Source organism: Gymnoscopelus microlampas (genome assembly GCF_963454915.1).
Source record: "Gymnoscopelus microlampas genome assembly, chromosome: 4".
In the NCBI taxonomy this organism is placed as follows: domain Eukaryota; kingdom Metazoa; phylum Chordata; class Actinopteri; order Myctophiformes; family Myctophidae; genus Gymnoscopelus; species Gymnoscopelus microlampas.
The window spans coordinates 34,841,798-34,868,729 of record NC_139941.1 but is presented as its reverse complement, the minus strand read 5'-3'; the positions used below and the strand labels follow the sequence as shown (position 1 = coordinate 34,868,729).

At 42.4% G+C, this 26,932-nt stretch overlaps 1 protein-coding gene across 1 annotated transcript; it reads left to right on the top strand.

The window, feature by feature from the left end:
• Positions 1 to 2,851: 2,851 nt before the first annotated feature.
• On the top strand, positions 2,852 to 25,879 carry LOC311044258 (tetraspanin-15). The gene is made up of 8 exons (XM_084055709.1): positions 2,852 to 3,148; positions 7,845 to 8,030; positions 9,117 to 9,191; positions 11,013 to 11,108; positions 13,528 to 13,644; positions 17,022 to 17,072; positions 21,664 to 21,789; positions 24,495 to 25,879. The coding sequence occupies exons 1-8, from the start codon at positions 3,062 to 3,064 to the stop codon at positions 24,831 to 24,833; spliced, it is 1,077 nt and encodes a 358-aa protein (XP_083911835.1). The 5' UTR covers positions 2,852 to 3,061; the 3' UTR covers positions 24,834 to 25,879.
• Positions 25,880 to 26,932: the final 1,053 nt, after the last annotated feature.

Sequence of the window (26,932 nt, the reverse complement as noted above, 5' to 3'; positions counted from 1 at the left end):
CTGGCTGTAGTCTTGTTGTAACTGAAGATAACATTAATATATCATTGAATGCATCATCATAAAATGCATAAATGCATATTGTGTCTCCTATGCTATGACATTAGATAATGCATAAATAAATGTCAGGTTATAAAACAAAAGAAAAGGTCACCAGGTTGTAAAAATGGTTATGTTGAATTCAGAGCACAGATAGAGACTTGCTTCCTCATCTGCATTCAGCACACATTGCCCAACAATCCTCAGCCATTGTTGCAGCTCGAGTAGCAATGATTTGTGACTTAACACACTAATCTGAAAGTCTTTACTATATTAAGTGCTTTGACTTTCCACTTAGCACCTGAGAAATTAAGGACCTTTGTCCCTTTCATGAAATTGATGAGTATTCATCCTCTTGCCTGAAAAGTGGAAAGGTTTATTGAAATCTCATAATAGGTTCAACACTGCTTTCAATGCTGTGAAGAAGACAGGTGACTGGTGAAGTGCTTTATACACAGCATATGAATGGACATACTCTTAATATATAATCTCATCATTTATTCTACATTTACACTATAGTTTGACTTTGCCATATCTCCATTACGTATGACTAGGAGAGTGAAAAATTATGTTTGGGGATTTTCTAACACATCACATAACATGTGGGGCTGTGTAAACGTATGCAACCATTAAAAAAAAATCAATCTGCATCCCTAAACATTTTATGGCACAAAATGTTTATTTAAACATTATATACTACATTGTCATTCCTGCATGAAAAGCTCATGCTGTATGCGTCACCTTTGAGTGAAAACTTTAAACCAATCTGTTAACAAAACAAGAAGTGAAACTATTTACAAAATCACCAACCATTTAAAATATTTTTTTCCCATTATATTTACATTTCAGGCACTTTATATATGCTGATATACTTATCCAGAGACAACTATAAAAATCCGTTGTCATGGTTCCTGTCATGAACTCATAGTGGGGGCGTGTGATGTAAGCATCACATAACCTATAGGGTAAGCTACATAAGGACTCTGCAGACTCTTAGACCCTTGTAAGACCCAGTTCATCAGTTGCACATTAATCTATCTGTTTGTCAACTCGTCATCAACGAGTACATCGACTACATCTGTACTCATCCATTGACCTGTCTACAATCGACCTGCTTGTCTGCCTGTGCTTGCCCATCTGTCAGACTCTCTTTCGGTCTGCCTGCCTGAACACCAGCCTCACCCATCCCGGGGTTCTGCACTTGGGCCCACCTGCCAGGCCTTAATAGCTGCGACCTTTTTGCAATTGATTTCCTTCACTTGCACCGTCACACTACACTGGCTTGATTGGTTTAAAACCATCAGCAGTGATCAAATAAAAGTACAGATAAAATTAGATAAACCTGTGGAATGTTTGGAAGGGTGCAGTTGACAGGATGGGTTGACAGGTGTCCTCAGAGACACCGTGGTTCATTCATTCAAATTATATTAATTTGTCATTGCTCTGACAATGGCTTAAGTACACACACGCGCGCACACACACGCGTGCACACACGCACACACACGCACGCACGCACACACACACACACACACACACACACACACACACACACACACACACACACACACACACACACACACACAGGAAGGGGCTATTCACCTGTTTCCTAGGCTGTGTGTTTTCCACTTCCTGTCGATTTGATCCAATGAAATCCAACGAAATCCAATGAAACTGGTCAGATGACCAATGATATCCAATGAAATCGACAGGAAGTGGAAAACACACAGCCTAGGAAACAGGTGAATACATTTTTAGTATAGCAAGCTGTGGGTTGTAATCATAGACATATAAAGATAGACGCCTCCTCCGGCTCTGAAGCGTCTGTATCTCGGGCACGCTTCCGCTTCTGCAGGGCTAGCGGGAAACTTCCGCGTGCGTCACAAAAGGGGGCGTTCGGGAGGGCCAATCAGAGGCAGGTGGGGGCGGGACAACTAGATTCTGACAAGTCCTGGAAAAGACGGGCTGTGATTGGCCAGTAGTCAACGCACTGTGATTGGCCAGAAGTGCACTTTGAGTGGCAGCTTCCCCTGCGGAAGAGCCTTGTATTCGATACAGGTCGCTCCAATGAACTGCAGAGGCCAATGAGGTATCTTGGTTTCTATATCTATGGTTGTAATGCTGGGTTTGAGCAGAGTGGAGCTGTCTGTGGTGCTGAGCAGTGCTGGACAGGTGAGCTCTGTCCATGGTTCTGAACCACATGAACTGTGAACCCATGGCACTGAGTAGTACAATGGACAGCTGAGCTTTGTCCGCGGTTCTAAACCATATGAACTGGATAGGTGAGCTCTGTCCATGATTCCTAAACCATACAGCTCCCTTATTCATGGAAAAAAAGTCATTGTTTGTGTCTCCTAGGCTATGACATTAAAAACATGTCTTTTTTCCAATCCTCATTTCTACATTTAATGTTGTAGTATGTACAGTTGTTAATACAGGCTGTGTGTAGGAGTTGAGGCATTACATTTAGTTTGACTTGGTTCCACAGATGAATATTGTGAAAATAGCCAATCTACGAGCTCACAACATCTCGCGTTGCAAGGCTTTGTGAGCTTGTAGATCAGCTATTTCATTTCTGTTTCCCCCTCTTTTTTGTGTGTCTTAAAAGCCATTAAATTGTCATGATTTTACTCTCCCAAAATCCTGTGGGGACCCCCCTGGGAGTCCAGACCCACAGGTAGAGAACCACTGGACTAGGCAACCCAGCCTGGCGGAGATAGGCGCTCTGCTTCAGGTTCTTCACGTATAGAACCTGTCAAGTGTCGCCATAGAGGTAACTGTCCCTTTAAGAATGTAGTCAAAACAAAGCGTGCGTGGATCGCCCAGCCGCACGGAAGTGGACGGGGCTCGTAACGTAACATGGATATAAGAACCCAATAGAATGTGAGGAAAAAGGACTGATACATGTTTTATTCCGCCAATTGGCTCTTCACAAAGCTGGATTAATTTGTCTAATTTGTTTTTCTACGTAGCGCACGCAGCCTATAGGTAGCTATAGTAGTACACAGCCTAGCTAATCTTAGCAGACATGCCTTCCTATTCAGACATGAGGAAAACCAACCATTTCTATTATTTCATCAAATTCACGTTAAACATTTACTCCATGATGTTCTCGGTAAGTGTGTTTGACCTTTATTATTATTATTATTATTATTATTACTAATACCTTCAACACTGTATTATTATTCCAACATGCTCCATGAACTGCAGTCAGTCTATGGTTAGCATTCCCCCCTCCCCGTTAGCCTGAGCGTGCTATCGAATATCTGCCATAGCAGTGAGTGTGTTGTCATTTATTTATTTATCTATCAAATAATATATCATCTCATTTTAGACAAACGTAGCGGTGGTGAATCTCATTGAAAACACAAATGCACCAGACATGAATGAATCTATTTCACTGTGTATTAAGCCGGTAAACAGCAGCATGCTGACAAAGGGCTCTCTCTATGGTGCTGCAGACAGCAGCCAGGGCGTTGCATCTAAAAGGGATGATCATCATCATCACAGGGGAGGCTTTTTCTGTCGACCAAAAACACCCTACCTAGGTCTGATATTGCTATTGTTGGACATTCAAGTCAAAGCATTTCATGTCGTTTCATATTATTTAATTACACCAGGGATCTTCAACGTTTTTCAGGCCAATGACCCCTTAGCTGAGAGAGAGATGAACCTGCCGAAAATAGCAGATCTACAAGCACACAACGCCTCGCAGTGCGAGGCATTGTGTGCTTGTAGATTGCAATTATTTTGGCTAATGTTCCCCTCAGAATTGTGATTTTAGGGTTGAAGTGGTAAAAAAAAAAATCCATATCACACAGATTGCGCGGCCCCCCTGTAGTAGCTCTGAGGACCCCCCCCCCCAGGGGTCTCGGACCCCCTGTTGAAGACCCCTGATTTACACAATATTAGCGAGAATAAAACCCAGTGGAACAAATGAGTGAATTGTTGACACAATTTGTTGTCTTTGCTTAGATAGAGACGGAATGCAAATGCACAATAGGCCTATATACAGTAGGACGACATAATGATGCCTCGTATGTTATTTGACAGCAGTGAGCAAGACTAATGACACTGAATAATGTCAACAATGAAAGGAGGCGAGCGGTGTGATGCTATCTGTGGCCTGACAACCTGACTTGGCCTAATTTTAAGGCTAATCTGTATGCAGGTGTTTTTTAAGTGCATGATTATTATCCTCAGCATCATCTAATGCTACGTATGTTGACCCAAGGCAAGGGTTGACTTAAGGACAGGTAGCGTGGGAAATTGATACCATCTGCCAGCCAAATGTCAGTTGAGGTCTGTGTGGCTCTGGAAAAGATAATATCGCCAGGCAGCAACACACTTTGAGATCACGTTTTTCAATGAGGCTGACGTTTCAGTCAATTGCCTTCCTTAACACTTTTTTAATCTTATTTTCTTTGGCAGGTGAATTCATGGTCTGTCATATAAAAGCAGCTTTTAGTTTTAGTACCCACTCGCTATGTGGATGAAAAACGTTTTTCTGCCGCTTGGGTTCTGGCTATCAGGAGATGAGTGAGTCATCCACAGCCTCCAATCCCCCCACTGACAAGTCCCAATGATTCTTCTGGGCTGGCTTTGAATCTCTCACTCCTTTTTCCTCCATCTATCTTATCTGTTAAAATAATAGTTTTTTGAACTGTGAATGCACAGCTAGTCTTGTGGTGTCCCAGACTACAAATAGCTTGAAATTAGCATAATATTTTTGGCGTGATTTGAAAATTGGTCCACACACACAAGGACTAAATGGTATTCAGTAAAGCCTGAGCCACCAGGTTTGACTTTTCATTCTCTTGCCATAGAAAGAGTATTCTTATTTCGGTTGGTTCCCTTCAGGGTTGATTTAACTTCCCTCTCACTCTTTGCCATAGAAAGAGTGAATCATCTGTTTCTTTCCATCTGTTTCTGTTTCCTGCATCTTCCTTGGTCCACCTGCATGTCCTCTCTCACCGCATCCAAAACCCCCCTCTTTGGCTTCCCTCTTCTCCTCTTGCCTGGCAGCTCCATCTTCAGCATCCTCCTCCCATGAATGTACCCCTCCTTTGCACATGCCCAAACCATCTAAACCTCGCCTCTCTTGCTTTATCCCCAAACCTTCTAACCTGGGCTGGCCCTCCAATGCATGGGGGGGGGGGCTGTGCTCTAATGTAGTCATTTATGATCTTGTCACTCCTTGTCACTCCTAATGAGAATCGTAGCAGCTTCAATTCTGCCACCTCCTGCTCCGCTTCCTGTCTTTTTGTCAGTGGCACCGCTTCCAAGCCGTAGAGCATGGCTGGGATTTAGTACCCTGAAGTCAAGTATGACTCCAGAACATCCGAAGATTATCAATACCAGCTGGGTCTCTCTCTCCTCTCTCCTCTCTTCTCTCTCTGATCCTCCACTCCATCGCCATACCTAATTGTGTGGTGATTTACTACAAGATAGCCCTGTTAAGCTGAACAGACAGAAGCTCCGTCCATTTGGCTGCGAGCCAGCTGTGTATATTTAATTAAGGCTATCTTTACTGTCGGCTGCTGAATTTAGTTAATATGGTTTAACAGGATCTATGATCGGAATAAATTGCTTACCTTTGTAGGGATGGCCACCGGGGAAAGCCTACCTTTTATGTGTATGCCTTATTTACACAAGCACAAATTAAAACACTTTTTGACGGCAACTCTCTGTTGCTTTGTGTAGTACTGTTTTCTTTAATTGTGAGTTCCTTTCCAATACCTGTCCTTGAGTAGAGTGATGTGTCGTGGAATTCTGGATCAATCAGCTATCGATAAGGCACATAGGAGTCGAGACAATATTCTAGGTGGTGGTGGTTATGCTTTATGTACATGATATCATGGTCAGAAGTACATTAACACATGTCAGTGGTACGGTAGTTCTGCCACGAGCACAGGGCAGAGATCATAGTTAGTTATACTGTAGCTGCCTGAAGGACAAACTGAACCATAACAAGAAAGGCTGTACTGTACCAAAACAATAGCTATTAGGCCTAGTGGAGACATTTAGGCTCTTACAAGTTGTCAAATATCATAATGTATTGAGGAAGTATTATAAGTGATAGTAAAATATAAAGGTTAGATATAAGCAGCCATATACCTTCTTCCTCAGTTGCATAGAGGTTGAGTGATATTTTTTACAGTACTGGTCTGTAGTATTGGTGATTTCTGGGAATCAGTCCCACAAAAACCTGTGTATGCTATCCAGCATTCAGGCTGTATAAATTACAACATATCACATCAGGAAATGGAAGAATTGATAAATAAGGAGGAGCAGTTGCTTTGCTGCTTTACTGCAGCTGAAGGCTCAATAAAACTACAGTATCAGCTGGTTAAGTAGAACACACCCACTCCTGAGCATAGTGCCTCCTAAATCAAAACGCATAGCAATCTGGACATGCTTTGCATTTTAGTTTTGTGTGTGTGTGTGTGTGTGTGTGTGTGTGTGTGTGTGTGTGTGTGTGTGTGTGTGTGTGTGTGTGTGTGTGTGTGTGTGTGTGCGTGTGCGTGCGCATTGTTGATTGGTTCAATTTTGAAACCTTAATGCTGTTTTAGGATTGGGTTAGGGTTCCTGCCAGAGTCTATTCTCTTTTGTCTTACCTGTTATCCTCTTTGTGTCTCCCCCCACACATACACAGTAAACTACTGTCTGTTTCAATATAGAGAGATAAAGGGATTGGGCCCCCCACTCCTTTAAAAAAGAAAAATAGAAAAGGTCTGAAAGGCTTAGAAAATATATCTGCTCACTTCTTTTGTTTCTTCTCCCCCGTCTCTCACTTCCGCTTAAATTAAAATAATATGCCTTGTCAAACACTGAACAATATTTCTATGTCGTTTACATACACAATGATTCTATCTTTCTTTCTTTTTCCTTTATTTATTCAGGGAAACCCATTGAGAGCTAGCTCTCTTTTTCAAGGACGTCCTGATAACAAACATTTGAATCACATTACAATGTCACAACTTTAACAATAAAGCAAAAAAGAAAAGCAGAAGCATAAAACGACATTGAAATAATCGCAAAAGGCAGTGAATCAGACAATACAGTGAGGACATGGATAACAACACAGAGATTTAAAAATCAGATGCAGATTCTGTCAAAGTAATTGAGATTTTAGCGGCTACTGGTAAAGCAAACGATTATTTGATCGATTTGAATGATTAACCCATTAAGACCGGGAAAGCATCATTTTAGATTTGAATGACTTTAGCCATTATTTTATACTTTGGCTATTCAAAAACAGCAGATCTACAAGGCACAAGCTCATAGTGTGGCACCAAGTATTTCTGAACATTTGTGCAAATCTTTGAATATATATATTTTAAAGCTAACATTTGTAAGTCAAATCTTTGCTTCTGGGGGTCCCTGGAGCTAAATATTTTGAGATGGGGGTCTGCGGCCAAATAAATATAATTTTGGGTGTTCCTTGACATGAAAAAGTTTGAGAACCACTGATATTATAACAACATAAGTGTTTCAGAAAACTGTTAGGATTTAGAAGACATTTGTAGATGCGTTCCCTATGCGTTAACCCATTGAGACCTGAGGCGATTCTTAAAAAATGTCTAAATCTCAACAGTTTTTTGAAAAAAATCTGGAACATTTTTTTCAAGATTTTTCAAAAATAGCAGATCTACAAGCTCGTAGCGCGGCACTCGGTGCCGCGCTATGAGCTTGTAGATCTGCTATTTTTGAATAGCCCAAAGAAATCTTAAAATGAGACGCAGATGCGTCCCCGGTCTTAATGGGTTAAAATAAATGGCCATTAACTCTTTTCTCTCTCCCTCTCTCAGCTGGTGGGGCTGTGCGTGCTGTGTGTGGGGGTGTATGCAGAGGTCGAGCGTCAGAAGAACCGCACCCTGGAGGGGGTGTTCTTGGCACCAGCTGTGGTTCTGATCCTGTTGGGCCTGGTCATGTTCACCGTGTCGCTCGTCGGCATGGTGGGCTCCCTCAGAGACAACAAGACCTTGCTACACATGGTGAGAGACGGACAAGGAGGAAGGGGGGAGGGACTGTGTATGCCGGTGTCCTTGAAGTGGTTTTCAGCGGGGGTGGGGGGGGGGGGGGGGTGGCTGGGTGCTGCCAACTAAAGTGTCATTTATTAAAACATTTTGCACATACCTTCATGAGGTGCTGTTTATACAACAAAAGCCAGGTGCAGAATAAATTAAAACACTAATAACCAAAACACTAGTTGCACGGTTGCCACAACAACAGTTGTTCTACTACTGTGTATGTGTATACTTAATCTATTTGCAAACCAGATGTGGTTACAAACATATAAATGAGGAAAACCATGGACACGGACCATTTTGCTGGTTTTAGTGTGCTACGGTATTTTAGGGTTGGTACCAATGTGGCATTTATATGGATCCAGCGGTAGACGTCAAACCGAATGTCATTGTAGTGTCACAGCAATTCTTACTTTCGATTACCTGCTTTGGCGAAACAGACTGTATTAAAATTTGACAAACTTTGCATCATCATAATGGAGAGGTTAAAGGGGTAGTTCACGCAAAAAAAATACTTATTTTCTGTCAATTGCACACCCCATGAAGCCTTGAATTCATGGAGATTTTTTTTTTCTTTTCGCATTCCTAAACCAATAATTTGTTGACCAGCGCAGTCGCCTATGCTATGGCTGTAGGAAACTCAATTGCAGGTCATTTGAGTCTCTTACTGCAGACTCCGCGGGTCATCAAATTATTGGCTTAGGAATGCGACAAAAACTGAAAAATCTCCATGAATTCAAGGCTTATGGGTTGTGTAATTGATTGAAAATAAGTAATTTTTAAGCTCCTAAATTATAATCCTAAACACTTTTATCCTAGACATCAAGAGGTATTTGTCACTCACTCATACAGGTACAAGCAGCGAAATGTTGGTCCAAGCATCAAATTAAGTTCACTATCGGCAAAAAAATCGCTGTATATTTCTCATCTCATTTGGGTCAGAAGACAGTGTTTTTGGAGGAAAATCTGCTAAATATGGTAGCGTCATGCATGCTGAGGAGAACCAGTGTAAGCCCTGTATTAGTGTTGACTATATTTTATCTCTGTCCACAGTTCCTGTGTGTTCTGTGTGTGCTGCTGCTTCTTCAGGCGGTGGCCCTGATAATCGCCCTCATCTTTGAGAAGAAGGTCAGTGTCTCTTCTTAACCTGTGTATGCAGACACACAGACAATTTGATTATTAACCCATTCAATCCGGGAACGCATCTGTGTCATTTTAAGATTTATCTGGCTATTCAAAAAGATAGATATAAGATATACAAGCTCATAGCGCGGCACTATGACCTTGTAGATCTGCTATTTTTTGAAAAATAGTGGAACATTTGTGCAAATCTTTGAATACATATATATGTTTTTCATATACAAATGTCTTCTTAATCCTAACGTATGTTACTATATATCAGTGGTGCTCCAACCTTTTCATAGCAAGAACCCACACAATTATATGTATTTGGCTGCGGACCCCCATCTCAAAATATTTTGTTCCAGGGACCCCCCAGAAGCATATATTGGAGTTAAAAATGTTCCCTTTAAATAAATATATATATATATATATATTTTTTTTAAAATATATATATTTATATATTATTTAAATAGCAGATCTGCAAGCTCATAGTGTGGCACCAAGTGCTGCGCAAAGAGCTTGTAGATCTGCTATTTTTGAATAGCCAAAGAAATCTTAAAATGACACAGATGCTTTCCCGGTCGTAATGGATCCTGTGTATCCTGTGTATGTAATAATTTGATTATTAATACAGTTTATAAGGTCATGTGGACACACTGGCACAGACACAGACTTTGAGCTTCTTTTACACTCACACGCTCTGACACACAGATACATCTATGACACATGGGGCCCTATTTTCCGCCTGGTGCAATTTGGCGCAATGCCGCTTATCGCTGATCGTAGGGCACATTCTGTGTCCTCCCCCTGATGCAGTGCGGGGGTGAATGGGTCTTAAAATGAGGTGTGGTCTGGTGCGATCATGATGCAATGCTGTTTTCCCCACAGACTTAGCACTTCATGTTAAGACCTGCTCTGAGCTGGTCTTATTGCTGGCGAAGTGAGGCGCAGGTGATTCCTTGTTATTTAGGGGGCGCATTGTTTGGATTAGACGCCTAGGCAGGCTCACAATGCGCACGCACACATTCATTTCAAGTAAAATCCATCTGATCTGATTCTGAACACAACGCTCACGTTCAACAATTGAGGTTGCATTTCAAGCACTTGTCTTCATTAATACTAGGAAATAAGAAAAAGGCTGCTATGTGTGTTAGACGAGCAGTGATGGAAAGAAACGGAGCATAATGATTCATTTAGTTGCAGATTATCACACCTACACGCTACCATAGATTTTAAGCTTGTGTGCTTTCACTTCATGCACAAGGACATTGGTTTCGTTGCTAGAAAAGCATCTTCTGATCTCCACCACATAAATAGGAATGCGCCTCACACCGGGCGCAGCTCGTTCTGAAAGGTGATGGCAGCCGACATTCTGATTGGTTTAATTAATGTAATGCCCAAACACACCCATGACTAATTCAGGGCATGTTTTGCCAGGCTAACACATTGCGCCCGCAAAATGCGCCCTGAAGATTACAGGCCGCCCCCAGGCCGAACAAAAATACGTTTTACTCATGTACCCGTACACAAGATGACAATAAAACACAACCTTGAACCTTGAACCAGGCGCAAGTTAAGACCACGCGCTATTGGGCAAAGTTCTGCCATTAAAATAGGGCCCTCTGCTGTCCCTCTGGGCATAGTCTCCAGCTAGAGTCTAGCTGCTACACTCGGAGGACAAGATGCTCACTGTACTACAGTCTGTTAGTCTGATAGATGTTTAGTACTCACTACTCTCTTTCCTCTTTTTCTGTCTTTGTTTTTCTTCCTCCTGGTCTGTCTGTCTGTGTGTCTGTCTGCGCCTCCTGCTTGTCTCTCTGTGTGTAGACATCTGCCTTGTTTCAGAACAGCATACGAGAGGGAATCAAGCACTACTACGATGACCTGGACTTCAAAAACATCTTGGATTACGTACAACAAAAAGTATGATGATGTTCTTCCCTAATACACATGCTCTTTTTTTTGCTGAGCTCTAATGAGGTTTGTAATGCCCTATTCATAATATTCAATTGCATACATCTTGGTGGAAACCAGCAGGTGACTGTTATCAAAAATAGAAAGCAATTTTTGTTTGGCCAGTGAGCTGTGGCATTGCACCACATTCAAGAACATTGTCATTGTCATAACTTGTCATCAGAATTCTACTAATCTTTAACTACTACTAAAATGTGTCACTTTTTCAATTAACTACCGCCATCATGTTAAATTCCACAATCCATACGGTGTTGCACAGTGCTTGCACACATTCAGCATTTTTTCCATCTTCATACAGTAGGTAACCCCAAATCCATAAAGCTTAACTTATATATGGCTGTGTCACTCTCCGAAAAGAACAGATTAAGCACACAATGCCGCATCGCATCGTGTGATATACCATCATGGACTTAGACGTGTGATATACACATTTTACACTGCATATTTCATCTACCTCGACGAAATCATCCCTCCTATGTGAAGTTGACAGCACACAACAGCAGTGTGCACATGACACGACCAGACCTTCATTGAGTTTGAATTGCATATTTTGGATACATTTCCCCAGAAGTTAAGTCAATTTTATTTACATTTTATACAAAGTAAACTCAATACGCCTCAGTGGCCTCACACAAAAAAAATAAGTCATTAATTTACATTAAAATGAACAAGCCCTGCCTCCCTGTCTCCCCATTCCCTCTCCATGTCACATCATCCAACCACTTTTTAAATGCGTTGTTGCAGCCAGTCATGTTTCTGTCTTTTCAGTGGCACAGGGGTATGCCGCCTAGGGTTTCCAGACTTTCCACAAAGAGAAATCCAATAAAACAAAGAGGAATAACAAGGCAACACAGTGGTAGTGATCGAGATAGAGTTGTCCTTTATTATCCTGGGGTCGGTTTGACAAAGTAGGCAATTGATTGGATTTTTAGCACCTAGGTTTCAGAAGATGCCGTTTAATTGAGTGTTGCCACTGTTCCATTCCCTGGACCCCAAGTCCTTTACCTTTGCCCTAAATGCTGCTCTTCCCCAGGAGCAGCAGTACCAAACCTCAGTCTCCAATTTCACTTCAGACAGAATTGAGAGGTACGCGCATTCGCTGAATGCAGGCCTGAATCTGTGTAAGAGGCCGAAGGGAGGAGTGTCCTCAGGCTTAGATGTACCTCCTGCGGTAGTGGTCACTTTTCTCACTTGAAAGGATTCTTTAAAGCACTTGAGCATATCACATGTTTTTTTGGTTTTGATTTGTTGGATTTTTGTCTTGTGCAGCTTAAAGGGAAAGCAAAAGACTGTGATGAGTGTAAAAAGACTCAATCTATCAAGTTTGCATTTTAAAGAATTAAAAACCGTCTAACAGCTCAGTCAGTCAGTCGGTCAGTCAGTAAGAACTTTATTATGCAGATAGAATCACACTGGGGTCAGGGATGGGGTCTTTCAGGTCGGGTTTCCCAATACTGGAAGGGAATTGAGAGGGAGGAAGGGGTGAGAGGGGTGAGCAGTGGTAGTTGCCGGCTTGGGCTCCGGTGCCTTTGCTGGTGCTGCTCAGGCTTCCGTTGGCAGCCGACTTAGAACTGTGGTGACCAGGGGAATCCAGCTGTTTAATTATAACAGAGGATCGTGATGGCCCTTGATAGGTGTTGATACGATGTGATTTCTGCCTAGAAACTAGTAAAATGGTTGCATTAAAAGGCGCAAAACTGTTCCTTATACCTCCAAGGTGTTAGCCATTTAAGCAAGCTTCAGATGTGTTCTACCAATTACATCGGTAATTTTCTTAAGCTTTAACACAGAGTGGAATTCAGTTTTTAAACTTCAAATATGCCCATAGGCGGCGGGTAATGAAGGCTAGGGTAGGCTAAGCCTTCCCAAATGTTATCCTGGAAATGTTTTGAAATTGAGCAAATTATATATAATAAATGTGCGCAGCATTATTCAATTTTCATCCTGGGGCTCTGTATAAATTGGTCAATATCTAACCCTAACCCTAACCCTAAAACCGAAATAAAGTAACCAAAAAGTAACTTTATCCGCGGTAAACCCGAAAAAAATCGCGCGCGCGAGATTTTTTAACCAAAAAGTAACTTTATCCGCGGTAAACCCGAAAAAAATCGCGTGCGCGCGGGAGGGGGACACATGCACGCGCGCTGCGCGCTGCGCGCGCGTGCATGTGTCCCGTATCAGCCTTCCCAAATGTCGGGCTCACCAGCCGCCTATGAATATGCCTATGTCTTTTCATGATCACAAACTTATTATGATATAGTTAATGGGTATTTGAGAGATATGTCACCACTTTTGCAAGGTACATTTGGTGATGGTGCCTACACTTGAACCTTCAAATGTATTTTTGTTTGTATTTGACCTCCCCCAGTTTTCATGTTGTGGAGGAGATGAGTATAAGGACTGGGGGGTAAACCAGTACCACTTCTGCAATGGTACCGGGCCTCTGGCCTGTGGGGTTCCATATACCTGCTGCGTTCGCCGCAAGGTGAGTCCTAAACCAAACCCATGACATGCACACACTGAACAAACAATGTTTAAATTGTTTTAAATTGTTTAAGCATGAACAAATACAAACAAAGCCAAGTGTTTCTAATTTATAGAAAATAAGACCTGTTTTTTTTGTTTTTGGAAAGTGACTTTTCCTTGACAGAGGTTCACCAGTGCCACAGGAGTCACCAATATAAATGTAACGCATGCAACGACGATAATGAAATAAGCTTGAGGGGGAAAAAGGCATACTGGCAGCATACTGCACACAAGAAATGTGTGCAGGCCTAACTACACACACAGACCTACCTTCCTACCTTCTTCTCAGTTGGCCTCATGCAGAGCCGTGTCTTATAAAGTACCAGCACTCATTTTTAGTGAGAGTCAGTCTATCTGTGTGTCCTGAGCTAATCTCTCAAAACCCTGGACCAATCAGTCAGTAGGCCTCGGAAGTACCTCCACTAATGTATTTTACATATTATTTTTACGTAGGAAATATTTTATGTTAATTTTACAACGGAGGTCAATGGCGCTCTGGTTGTACAGTATGTATGCGTTTGGTTGTACAGTATGTATGCGTTTGTCAGACAACTGCCATCATAGATGACTGATGTCACAGGCTGGCCACATGATGTCTGAAATCCACATTGAAGCCAGGACATTCCGATGTTGATCCCGAGTTCCACATGATTCGATTTTCGTTATATAATGACAGATCTAGCTTTGTTTGTGTTCATGCTAAAATATGATTTTGAGAATTGTTTTGGCCATGTAATGAGAATGAATGGAATAGCTAAACGGAGCATAGAAGCAAGAGATGAGAGACAGTATTTGGACAATATCATGCCTGATTTCAGTCATCTTTATGAGATTAAAGAGGATTAGACTGTGTTAAAATAGCAAGCAATAGAATACATGTTCTGTTGCTTAAATTGTAAATTGATGTTCAGAAACCTCTTCCATAAAACCCAAATTGTCTCAGATATTCCATAAAAGCGAAAGTTAAAGCCTCAATCTGCAATTTCTTCAACTGGTTGGCTGTATGTAGAACAGCCAGAACATATTAAGTTTAGACTGATAATACCTAAACATCATAATTATACATATTGTGGTAATTGTTAGGAAACAAAGCACTAGTGTGGAGGACTCCTTTCACACCGTTTCACAAATCACAGGGACCGCAAAGAAATTCAGACGTGAGAGATTCTTGCAATCCCAGAAAATGGAATTGTAGTGGAACTTGTTGGGCTGATAACACAATAAAAGATGGGACATAGGAGAAAACTTGACAGACTACCACTCATTTGTCCTCCACCGGGAAGCTCTCTATGGAAAGGTGTCAAATCACAGGTAATTCAGGGCACTTTTAGAGGAGGAAAACTCCCAAACCAATACCTGTACATACCGTCCATATTTAAACTTTGACAGATATGTGTATATCATTAACATGACAAGGGATTAAGCCTAATTTAGCATACATTAGGCTATAAGGGATTCATAGAGCACACAGAAGCTATACACTCCCTGATGCCAGTTTAAACGGGTTTACAAACAGTAAGGGATGGAGAGAGAAAGAGAAGCAAAACAATGGGTGAACTCGGTCAGCAAATTACATCTGCTTCCTTCCTTTCTCTTTGGGTACACGTGTCTCCAGATTCCCCTCCTGTGACTGAGCTCTGTACATTTCACTGTAACCAATTTAGCAAGCGTTAATTAGCCAGCAATGGAACCACGTGGGCCAAGGCAGGATAAGAGTCAGTCGGGCTGTACAGACTAGAATACAGAACGCATTTTACAGTTACAAGTGTATTCCTAAGCTTGTACTGTTTTTTTTTTTAAACTTAAAGTAAATATTACTTACCAATAAGTAATATTTTTATGTTAAAATAAGTGTTAAATAGCTCTATATTCTGATGGCAATCATTGTCATATAGTGTTTGTTCAGATAGGGATACCAATTTTATTCGATCAGGAAAGAGAAGTCATACAGGATACAGGATAAACAAGGGCAATTGGAAGTGATGACTCAAAGACGTGAGCAGACAAAATTGGAACTGGAACATTATAAAGCTGATACATGGGTACTCTCTCCTGATTGGACAACTTGAAAATGTATTTTCTGTTCATGAAAGAGCTGGAGAGGCGGTGAGACTCGTGATTGAACACTTTATAGCAGTGATTACTATCAGAAAATAGAGCTTTAACAACCTTTAAAACCTTTAGTTTTAACCGGAAAAATCTCCTTTTTAACAGCAAGTGCAACAGTAGAAGTGGCCTGAAAAAAACAGTGTTTGCAGGTTACTGTTTTCCGAAGGATTTCTGAATGTGCAATTTTATTGGGAAAAAAATGATATGTATATCTCACATATCTGGTGCTGATTTGGTGAAGTGCTTGGGATGTCAGGTGAGGCGTTATGCCTCAATCACCTATATGGATAGCCGTGTGAAACCATGATAACAAGCAATCTAAAAGGGGGAAAATAGATCTAGGATTTTATTTCTGACTCGGGTGGTAAGACCACCAATACCTCTGATTACCTATTTGATTGAGCTTTGTTCCAATAGACCTCACTACTGACGTCCAGTTACTATCTGAAAACCAAACACAGATGCTATCTACTGCGTGTGTTGTCTGCACCTTTCATTATGTCCAACCAACAGGGATTTAATTGATTGTATTGGAGAGCTCCAGCCAGCTTATGTGAGACAAGCCCATGCCACTGCCCGATTCGCAGGTATTGGCGTGGGCTTTGGAGAATTTCTTCACAACCCCTTAAATCACAGGGATAAATGAAATGTATGGTCCCTTGCTGCCACCGGCACACCCATACTTGCCGCTTGCTATCTCTGCTGTTTCACGCTTCACAAAGCACTGATACGAGAGCATTGGAGCTCTGCTAGAGAATTAATGAGAGCTGAAGACACACGCACGCGCCCGCAATACCTCAACGCATACCCTGGAGATATGAGAATAGGTTAGAGAGACATGAACATTGTCTAGGTCTTCCTGGGTTATAAGATCGTAGCTGCCAGCTCTGCTGCCAGTTTCACAGGTTCAAGGTCATGCTCTGGGTGGCAGCAGACAGGTACACCTGATCCCACAGGACATCTCACTGTCCCACCCATGGTGTGTGTGTGTGTGTGTGTGTGTGTGTGTGTGTGTGTGTGTGTGTGTGTGTGTGTGTGTGTGTGTGTGTGTGTGTGTGTGTGTGTGTGTGTGTGTGTGTGTGTGTGTGTGTGTGTGTGTGTGTGTGTGTGTGTGTGTGTGTGTGTGTGTGTGTGTGTGTGTGTGTGTGTGTGTGCGTGCGTGCGTGCGTGCGTGCGCAAATGTTACCTGCATATTAAAATATTTCTCTTTCTCTGACCTTTGTGCAGGTGGGAGAAGTTATCAACACTCTGTGTGGCCACAAGACACTTGATGAAACGGTAGTATGACTCAATTACAAGATTATTGTTTGTATTTGTTGCAAAACTACCTGTGGTTTACAAGGGTATATCTCCAAGCAGTGACTGCCAACCTTTTTGTTATCTTTTCTTTTTTGTTTCTTTTTTCCTTTTTCATGATTAGAAGTCCATTTGCTTTTACAGATATATTACAGGACAATTTACATGAAGGCCAAGGGCAGAGACCTGCTCATGACATGATGAAATCATTTATTTATGGAGAATTTCAAGCATTAGAGCATTTCAAACTAGCAATTAGTATACATGCTGCTGTCATCTAACTATATAAATGGCGACCAACTTCCGCACCCTCGGTGTCCACACCCCACAGCTCTGTTATCGACTAAACAACGCACCGCCAGACCACATGTCGCCAACTGACTCGCCACGCCGGCCGCGCTGAATTTAGGCCTCGCGTAGGGGACATCTCACTGCTCAGTACACCTTTTCCACCGCGCAACATAATTAATTCTACTCACCAAATGTCGGACAAAACGGAAGGGGAGGCAGCTTCGTACCGTTTACCGTGCGCACGACCTCATCACCACAACAGCACGCAGCCGCTGCGGGGTTTTTTTCCTTTTTTTCCAAACTTTTTTTTTGGTCACCATTTTCTCCAGGCACCATTTCTGGTGTAACGTCGGGTGTTTCTTTTCACCAGCCAATCACCTTTCACGTTGCCACGTCCGTTGCCACGTCGCGCTGACGTACGCTAAACAAGCGCTGCCGTGCGCACAATGCAAACGAGCCCAAAGGCGCGCCAAAATCAGCCGACCATTGCTTAGACACAAAGTCAGACCTGGCAACGCAGCCTACGCCAATCATGTGTGAGAGATCTACAAGCTATGGGGCAGAGACGCCACCGTATCTTAGCAACAACTACAGCGCTCACTCTCATTGGTCGTGTCACGCTAAGAGCAGTCTCCAGACAATGGCATCGCAGACAGCTTGCTGTTACTGCTGTAGCCATCACAGGCAGTTGCAGCACGACGGACAGGGCGCTGTGATAGCTGCCATGTCGCTAACGCTAACCTGGTTGTCATGCCTGCAGCGGCTGTGCAATCACTTTGTCAACAATGCACGTTCGTGTGCTGAATGTCTATATTGCTGCTCAGTTCGTCCATTGCAGATGGTGTATGTTTGTGTGTGTCTTCTGGAGAACTATGTCGCTCCACAGCAACTACAGTAACTAACGTAATGGCAGGACCGCCCCCTGCAACGCATGTTAGGCTGCATTATGGTCATGTAGTAATTTCAGATAATTTCGCTCCGATTACAGCAGTGTTTATCAACCCTTTCACGCCGCCCCCCCCCCCCCCCCCCCAAATACACGTACTTGATCTGGGACCCCCCCATTCTGTTTGACTCCGTTCCACAAGTAAATATTGTGAAAATAGCCGATCTACAAGCTCGAAACGCCTCACGTTCAGAGGCTTTGTAAGCTTGGAGATCGGCTATTTTCTACATGATTGCCTCTTTCTTACATTCTTTGCCAATGTGGCCCATGTTTTCATAGCATAGTTTATTGACTACTTCTGTTGCAGAAATGCCCATTTCCTTTACTTTCGGTTTTTTATTGTCTCCGCCAGGCCGAAAGGCATGGCGCAACACTATGTTTCACCCCCTGTCCGTCCGTCTGTGATAGCTAATCTCTCACATCGTTGACTTGATCGCAGCAAAATAACAGCCCGATGTGGAGAGTCAGTGAGAGCTGGATAAACGACGTAAAATGTGTCAAAAGGAGTCTGTACGGCTGTCGAAAAATGAACACATGACGTTGGTGGGAGAGCAGATATTGTGTCTTTTGGACAAACAGCAGCGTGGTGCTGATGTTTGTTGTGTGAAGCAGCTTAATGTCAGAGTGTTTGTGTTGGAGCGCCTCAGTGCGGCTGCAGAGTTCATGTGCAACCTCTTCCAGAGAGACACAGAGACACTAGAAACTCTGCTGGGGAAAAAAAACACTGCTGGGCATTGACTTTCCTATGGACATTGATCTACACACTGCAGGTATATCTGCTACACACACAACATCAAACTACACACTGCAGGTATGATGCAGCGTTTGCATTACAGCCAGCATGCCAGCGTAGTTCCCATATGGTTTCAAGGTGGGCTAAACCATATGGACCCCATGTCAGCAATGTCAGCGGCATCCACTTCAGTCCCAACTGCGATGCCCATGCAGGCTATAAGTAGCTTCTACCTGGCCCTTAGGTGGGCCCCAACTAGCCATGTTTATGTGGGACCAAGGCGGGTCCTAACTGGGTTTGCCCATGCAGGCTTTAACTGGGTTCTACCTGGGCCCTAGGTGTACCCTAACCAACCACAGTGCAGTGCCCATCGCTCCAATTGTTGTGACGTCAGGGCTCTCAATACTGCACATTGGTGGAGGAGGAGGGGCCGCAGGGCGACCGCACACATCGCTGAACCAATGGTAGCCCACGGATGTTTCCTCTGTGGATTTACAATCTGCCCCTCTATGCCACATATCATCCGCACTACAGGGTCGTCACTGACCGAGCCACGGCCCCACTGACCCTCATGACGCTACGCCACTTAAACGTGCGGCAGCATGCGCTGGGTTGCCAGGTTTGCACAGCCTGCGCCAGAAACAAGCAACCACCTTCATGAAAAAAAAAAAAACACCGAAATGGTCCGCAATGTTCCAGGGGTGTCCCCGCGCGTCCCAACACTCCACAGGGGGTCAGTGGACCATCAGGGGGTCCGCGGACCCCCTGTGGACCCCCTGAAACATAACAAATATTATTTCTTCAAATTTTTTCCTTTTTCAAAAACATTTTTCCACAGTTTCACTCCGGCGATTTGGGTCCCCCAATATACACACGGCTGGGCCCCGTGCGCGGCTGGGGTTGAGGGGGGCGTAGCCCCCCGAAACTCTAGTCTTCCATAAAACCCTAATGGGCTCATATTTCATAAAAGCAAAGGTCAATCTGTAATTTCTTCTCTTTCTACTTTAGTCTTCTGGTTGGCTTTAGGTACTGTGGAAGAGAAGGAAATGCATTTTAAACGATAATACCGAAACATTGTACAAATTGGGCTTTCAATAATGTTCAGTGACATTTTTTATTACAGTGCCAAATCAACACTGCACATACATAATTTAGATCACAGACATGACGTTGTGCCGATTACGACACCCGCCATACGACACCTGCCATTTCTCACATGTCTCTGCCCAGAGTTTCATGGCTCTCTCTACACTCTCCTACAGTACTTATGTTACGCAAAAACGACCAAAAACTAACATATATTAACCAACTAAGTTAGCTAGCGACTGAGGCAAGAGATCAGAGGTATTGACAACATTTAATAGGCAGGTGTACAGGAAAAAAGATTATTATATTGCAGAATAGAGGGCACATTGCCATTTGAAATGGTTTCACGGGGCCGGGTCTAGCCTGCAGGCCACAAGTTGAATATCCCCAGATTAATAGATTGGTTGCTATTTTTTACAGCATGTCCCAAAACTCTAGAATCCCCAATCTTCTGCGCCTTTTCTATTCTATCAGGTATTTAATTGCATTTACCTGGTGAACCAGGTTTAGATTAGTACTAGAGTTGAGTCTGATTCGATGAGAAGTCATCGAGGGCTTTCCTGTACAATACAGGACAAAATATTGACCTGCATTGATGTGTGAAAATAATTTTGCCAAACCTGAACATGTACAGTAGTAGTGATGCTACTATCATGGTGGCTCTATTAGTTTTTATTTTATGTAATCTGAGATGATGCCACAGAACATTACAGAATGCTTTACAGCAGGGGTCTTCAACAGGGGGTCCTCAGAGTTACTACAGGGGGGGCCGCCAAATCTTTCTGTGACAGGATTTTTTTTTTACATTAACCACTTGAACCCTAGCATCCCTATTCTGAAGGGAACATTATCCGAAAATAGTAGATCTACAAGCTCGCGCTGCGAGGCAGTGTGAGCTTGTAGATTGGCTATTGCTTTCGGCAAAGAGGTTAGGTGTAGAGGGAAAAAAGAGAAGACCAAGTACAAGTTTTCTAAGTATTGAGGGTTTAAGTGGTTAACTGTCTGAAAATACACATTAACATGAATCCAACACAATGCTACACAATGACATTGCTGCGAAACAATTAAGTCTATGAAGCTATCTATGAAATCTATGAAAAGGTTTTATCTGCAAAAAACACAATTTTATACAATATGTAGTGGGGGTCCCTGGCTGCTTCATCTGTCTCTCAGCTAGGGGGTCCTTGGCCTGAAAAACATTGAAGACTCCTACTTCACAGTATATACTACACATGATTCCACCAAAGTTCAGCATCACTTTAACAAGCTTAAAAGCCTAAAAGCCTTACTTATTTGAAATCTGTAGTATGAGTCACGTTAGTCTCATTTCATGTACTTGAACCACTATAACTTTCAGAAGGGACAGAATAGTCTGTTTCAGTTACCAGCCGTGCTGGAGTAATATTGATATTTTCAGAGTTCAACCTCAACCACTTTTGAGAGATTTTCTGGCGATGATGGGGCATTGTTGATGAAATTGAACACGTTTCCTTTTGTTCTCTGCTCTGGCTGTGCAGGAGCATCAGCGGGAGACCCTGGACGAACTGATCCATGTGCGTGGCTGCATCCATGCTGTCAACCTCTGGATGGGTGATAATATTGGAATTACCATTGCACTCTGCTGTGCAGTAGGGTTGCCACAGGTAACAGAACGCGTGTGTGCGTGTGTGTGTGTGTGTGTGTGTGTGTGTGTGTGTGTGTGTGTGTGTGTGTGTGTGTGTGTGTGTGTGCTGTGTGCTGTGTGTGTGCGTGCGTGTGTGTGTGTGTGTGTGTGTGTTGCACTCTCAACAGCCGTCTGTCCAATCAAACAAACACATTTCATATTCACCCTGATAATTTGAACTTGTTAAACTTTAGAAAGTTCTTTCTGAAAGTGAATTTGCATTTTGACAGCCTCCCAACAACAATATCCATACTGTTGTTGGGAGGCTGTCAAAATGCAAATTCATAAATTAACTTAAATTAAACTTAGATAAACTTAAATTAAATTGACATACATTAACAAACTTAAGTTTGTTAATTTATGTGTGGGCATCTCCTGGGCTGGGGTGTTTTGGCAACATTACTGGAGTTTACTTTCTAATGTTGTAGCAGGAAGGAAATCAAATCTAAGTTAATAATAATAATAATAATAATAATAATACATCAGACTTATATAGTGCTTTTCTAGTACCCAAAGTCGCTTTACAAAACAGCTTAAAAACGATTTTATTAGGAGCAAAAGAAAAGAAAAACGTTAAAAGGCTAAAAACAATAAGCTAAGACTAAGAGGAAGAAAGGGAGATTTGGTTTGGGTTAGGCAGGGAAAGCAAGTCTAAAAAGGTGGGTTTTGAGGGAGGCTTTGAACACGGCAAGAGTGGGGGCGGCTTTGATGTGAGATGGGAGTGGGTTCCAAAGGGTGGGGGCTGCAACTGAAAAAGCCTCGATAGCGGGGTGCCTGGTTATTGAGGGTAGGTGGTGGCTTTGTAGGTGGTGATGAGTATTTTGAAATCTATTCTATGTTTTACTGGGAGCCAGTGAAGGTCATGGAGGACTGGGGTGATGTGGTCTCTGTTGTATCTTTTCAAATTTATTTTCAAACTTTTCCAAAACATGCTTCTTTAAATCCAGTTTTTAATAATTGTATTTGTTTTAATCCATGCTCTTTGAAGAGGTCTATCCCATAACCAAGGTGTATCTCGCCTTCTTTTTCAGCTTTTTCATTCTCTCCACTCTGCCATTTATTTGATATGTTTGGGGCTTTTGTGCCTTTATTTTGAAACGGGGAAAGAGTTGGGGAGTGACATGCAGACATGCAGGTCCTACGGTACACGCCTTAATCACACATTCATCGGCACCCCTCAGTCTGTCAGCATTTAATGGAAGTATTGACAGACTTCAGGGCGAGCCCCTCCTACAGAAAACTTTATTTTATTTTCCTCCAGTTTACAACACCTACAGCAATAGATGATTAGGAACACAGGAGGGTACTCATCCACCAATGCCAGTCAAGTTGTTAGAAGCAGTGCAAACAGTTTCTCCATTTGGAGTCTCATGCTGCGTTCACACTGGCAGATACAAAAGATACAAAGGCACAAAGCTACACAGCATTTTTGTAGCTTTGTATCCGAAGTTGAAACCATCTCAACTTTTTGTAACTGTTGTAGCTTTTGTAGCAGCTACAAACATTGGATGTATTTTTGTAACTTCATGTCGCTGGCTTCCATTGAAAAAGAATGGTAGCCTGTATCTTTGTAGCTGCCAATGTGAAAGCAGCATTATGAATTGTCAGCCCTGCGCTCTTTTTGCTCCTTTTTGGAGGGAAAAAGGTGGTAGAATTTGAATAAACGGCAGGGGTTATTGACTGCGCTCCTCATGTCTCATCCGTCTGTTGAAGTGTTCAAAATATTACAAGAGAGCCTACATCGCAGCTTTTCCACCAAAAGGGTGGTCATTTTAACTGGAATCCACCCACTTTACATGCAAACCATTTTAGACATGCATAACAATGTTTCTTTTTCCTTCCTTGCATTCCTATATTTTCCTGTTTTTCTTTGGTTTCCTTGCAAATGTTTCTACCTTACCAGCACATTTCTAGTGCATTTGACGTATCAGAGCTAATTACTTTTACAACGACAAGATCTCTGAGTCATAGATCTGTAGGCTGGTTGTTCCACAAGCCTGGTAGCGTCAAATTAATGTGTACTAAGGTATAGTGTTTATATTATCTTTAGACGCTCCGAGTTAGATTAATAGGATATTGCTGTGGGTGTCATCTCACATTCATGCTAAGCGATGTGTTCTGTAAACTTACCACTAACAAATACATAAGCATGGAAAATATTTTGTAGTTTATTTGAGCCTGAAACTCCAATGGCTTGGTTGTTATTTGCCTCATTTAGGAGCCTCAATCTTTGCTCAAGACAATGCAAACCAAAGTTAAGATTCATGAAAAAGTCTTGAACATCAAAGTCTGTGGGTTACTGCGATTCTTTTGTGGAGTATGTTGAAACTTTTTCATAATAACTTGTTAGGGTAGCTCTTAGTGATGAGCGGGTCGGGTTTTTTCATGACTCGGAAAATAATCCCCAAGTGTATTCAAACTGTTTTATTGTTATTATTCTTATTCTTATTAGGAATAAAGACAAAACAAGAGCATGTGATCATTTTTTTTTTTTTTGCGTGTGAGAGCGGCTGACCCGCTGACCCACAGCCTGCATAATTGCCTGAAATTCGGACTCGACCCACCCGCGCCGCGGGTTGACCCGCGGGTCCCGCGGGTTGCGGGTCGACCCGCTCATCACTAGTAGCTCTATATAAAAAAAGAAACCTTTACAAAGTTTAAAATGAGACCTCCCATCTTCTCCAGCTGCTGGGCATCATTCTGAGCTGTGTTTTCTGGAACCTACTGGTGGACATGAGCCAATCTATCGACATGGTGGACTTCAAGGTGCTCAAGAGGGCTGGCTTTGAGTACAGCGAGTTGGACCTGGCTGGTGCTGGCTGGTGCATGTGCCTGCCCCGGGACGGAGGCTACCTGCCTCTCCCCGTCACAGAACCTGAGCTGGATCCAATTGATATCCACCTGCGGAAACTGAAAAAGAAGCAGCCAAAAACACATGCCCAGCTGCGAGAGCTGCAGGAATCCAGATCAGCCACAGGTCTTGACGAGATAGACATTGGCCGGAAGCAGAAAAGGGAACATTGAATGTTCTTTTCATTTTCCTTGGTTTTAGTTTGGTTTTATTGTTGTTAATTGTTGCATTTGTGGAAGGAGTCATGTTGCACTACTACTTAATAATGACTGAGCCTGTCAATCATGGGATCAGAAGAATACTTTCTAATTTAAAGGGATCACAAGTAAATTGGCACTTTTGATTGAGGCATTATTGGTGATCCTCTCTTGTTTACAACACAATTGTGAAGAAGATGACGCAACAGTGGCTTTAAAAAAACAAACATTTCAAGTAATTTTCTGGCACTTTTGATTGAGGCATTATTGGTCATTTTCTCTTGTTTACAACGCAATTGTGGAGATCAAGCAACAGTGGCTTTAAAAAAAATGTTTTAAGTACTGTAATATTCTGTCTATGTTTTTGACCATTAAATTGAGGAATTATCATCATTTTTGTTATTTCATCACATTCTAGATATCATTATTATTATTTTTTAGCATCTGAATCTGAGCTATGTCTCACTTGCTAAAAGCTTACCTCAGGCTGTTGTGAAAATGGCCCTGTAATCAGACGGTAATATTTGGTGTATAAAACATGTTGTAGCTTGAAATTAGGTTTTTCCATGTCTGAGATAATAGGAATAGCCAAATACGTCTTAGCGTGCAGCGTCTGTGAAGGATGTGTATGTATAATGTTTTTGTTCTTTTAAACTATGATCTCCAGTTGGATTTTGTACAATCAGTGTACATTGTAAGACTGGCTCTTCTGGAATAACATGGGATGCATGTTTTGTACTATATATGAATTAATAGGATGGAGTCAAAAGAAATTAAGCCCTCATGAAAGGGGGTTGTCTATGAATCGTTTATTTTTTATTTTTTATGAAACCTTATATTCTTTACAGCTTCTAAAGAATGAAAGGGAAAATCAAACACTACCAATTGAATCAGAACGCTACAATGGGATCTCTCTCTTTTTTTTGTATGTGAGTTCATGCACTGTTTGAGCTTTCCCCTAGCTCCTTCCGCCTTGTATTGACACTACTGTCCTCGTAAATAAAGCTGACTTTGTCTACTGATTGTGTGACAACCTGTCTTGGTATCTAAAACAGTGGTTCTTAACTCTGGTCCAAGTTTTTTTTTTCTAGCTGTCTAGTTAGTTACTAATTTAAAAGGGCAGATTAATACAATTAACTGCACGTACAAATGGAAAATGATGTCCACAGTTGAGACCCAATGACAACCATTGGTTCTCAACTAAATATATTTTAGGGAAGAATCTACTAATCATTTTGATGATCCTTGTCTTTATCCCCATTTGGTGCTGGTGCTCATACATTTGTGTCCTTTCCAGGCCCACGTAGAGGACATTTACTATTGGTTAAAGTACACAGTTCAGCTTGGTGTGAGAACAGATTATTATTGTCTCCGCCAGGCTCTCGAAAGGCATGGCGAGAGAGTATGTTTTACCCCCGTCCGTCCGCGTGTCCGTCCGCGTGTCCGTGTGTCCATCTGTCTCCGATCAGCTAATCTCTGGCACCGTTGGCCCGGTCGCTGCGAAACTGTGCACACACACTCCCTGGATGCCAATTCAGAACCTCTACCCCAAATTTTTCACATGGGCCTGTTATAGCGCCACCAGGAGGCCGATTTGTGCAAAACACATTTTTAGATATTATTCCTACATATTGTATCCAAACATCACGCAAATCGGTACACAGTATCTCTATAGTCTCTATAGATCAAGACGCATCTGTCCGATATTTCATATTCCATCCTGATCACCGGCTTCGAATGCTATCAATGCATTGAATGGGAGATTATCACGTTTTATCAGACCATTGAATGGGCGAGTAGGTGACGAGTAGGCGATACACGGACCTACCCGCGATTTGTCAGACCATTCATTGGGCGTAATCAGGAGCTACTGACCTACTTTAGAGGCGGAGCAGTCCCCACAACAATATTTACGATTCTGTGCCTATCGGTACATAACTCCAACGGTGCTGAGTAGGCTCAGGCGAGCGTCGCACCGCTCAGGACGGCAACTCGTCGCTTTAGCTCCCTCGGTGGTCCTTCGCGGGGCTCCAGCTCGCCTGAGACTGCGCACCTCCGTCATGGTCCGAAACCAA

Excerpts from the sequence above, each read along its gene's own strand:
- LOC311044258 (XM_084055709.1), top strand. The coding sequence starts at position 3,062 with ATGCCTTCCTATTCAGACATGAGGAAAACCAACCATTTCTATTATTTC. Across the intron at positions 13,645-17,021 it reads CCTGCTGCGTTCGCCGCAAG|GTGGGAGAAGTTATCAACAC; the intron begins GTGAGTCCTAAA and ends ACCTTTGTGCAG. Across the intron at positions 21,790-24,494 it reads GTGCAGTAGGGTTGCCACAG|CTGCTGGGCATCATTCTGAG; the intron begins GTAACAGAACGC and ends CATCTTCTCCAG.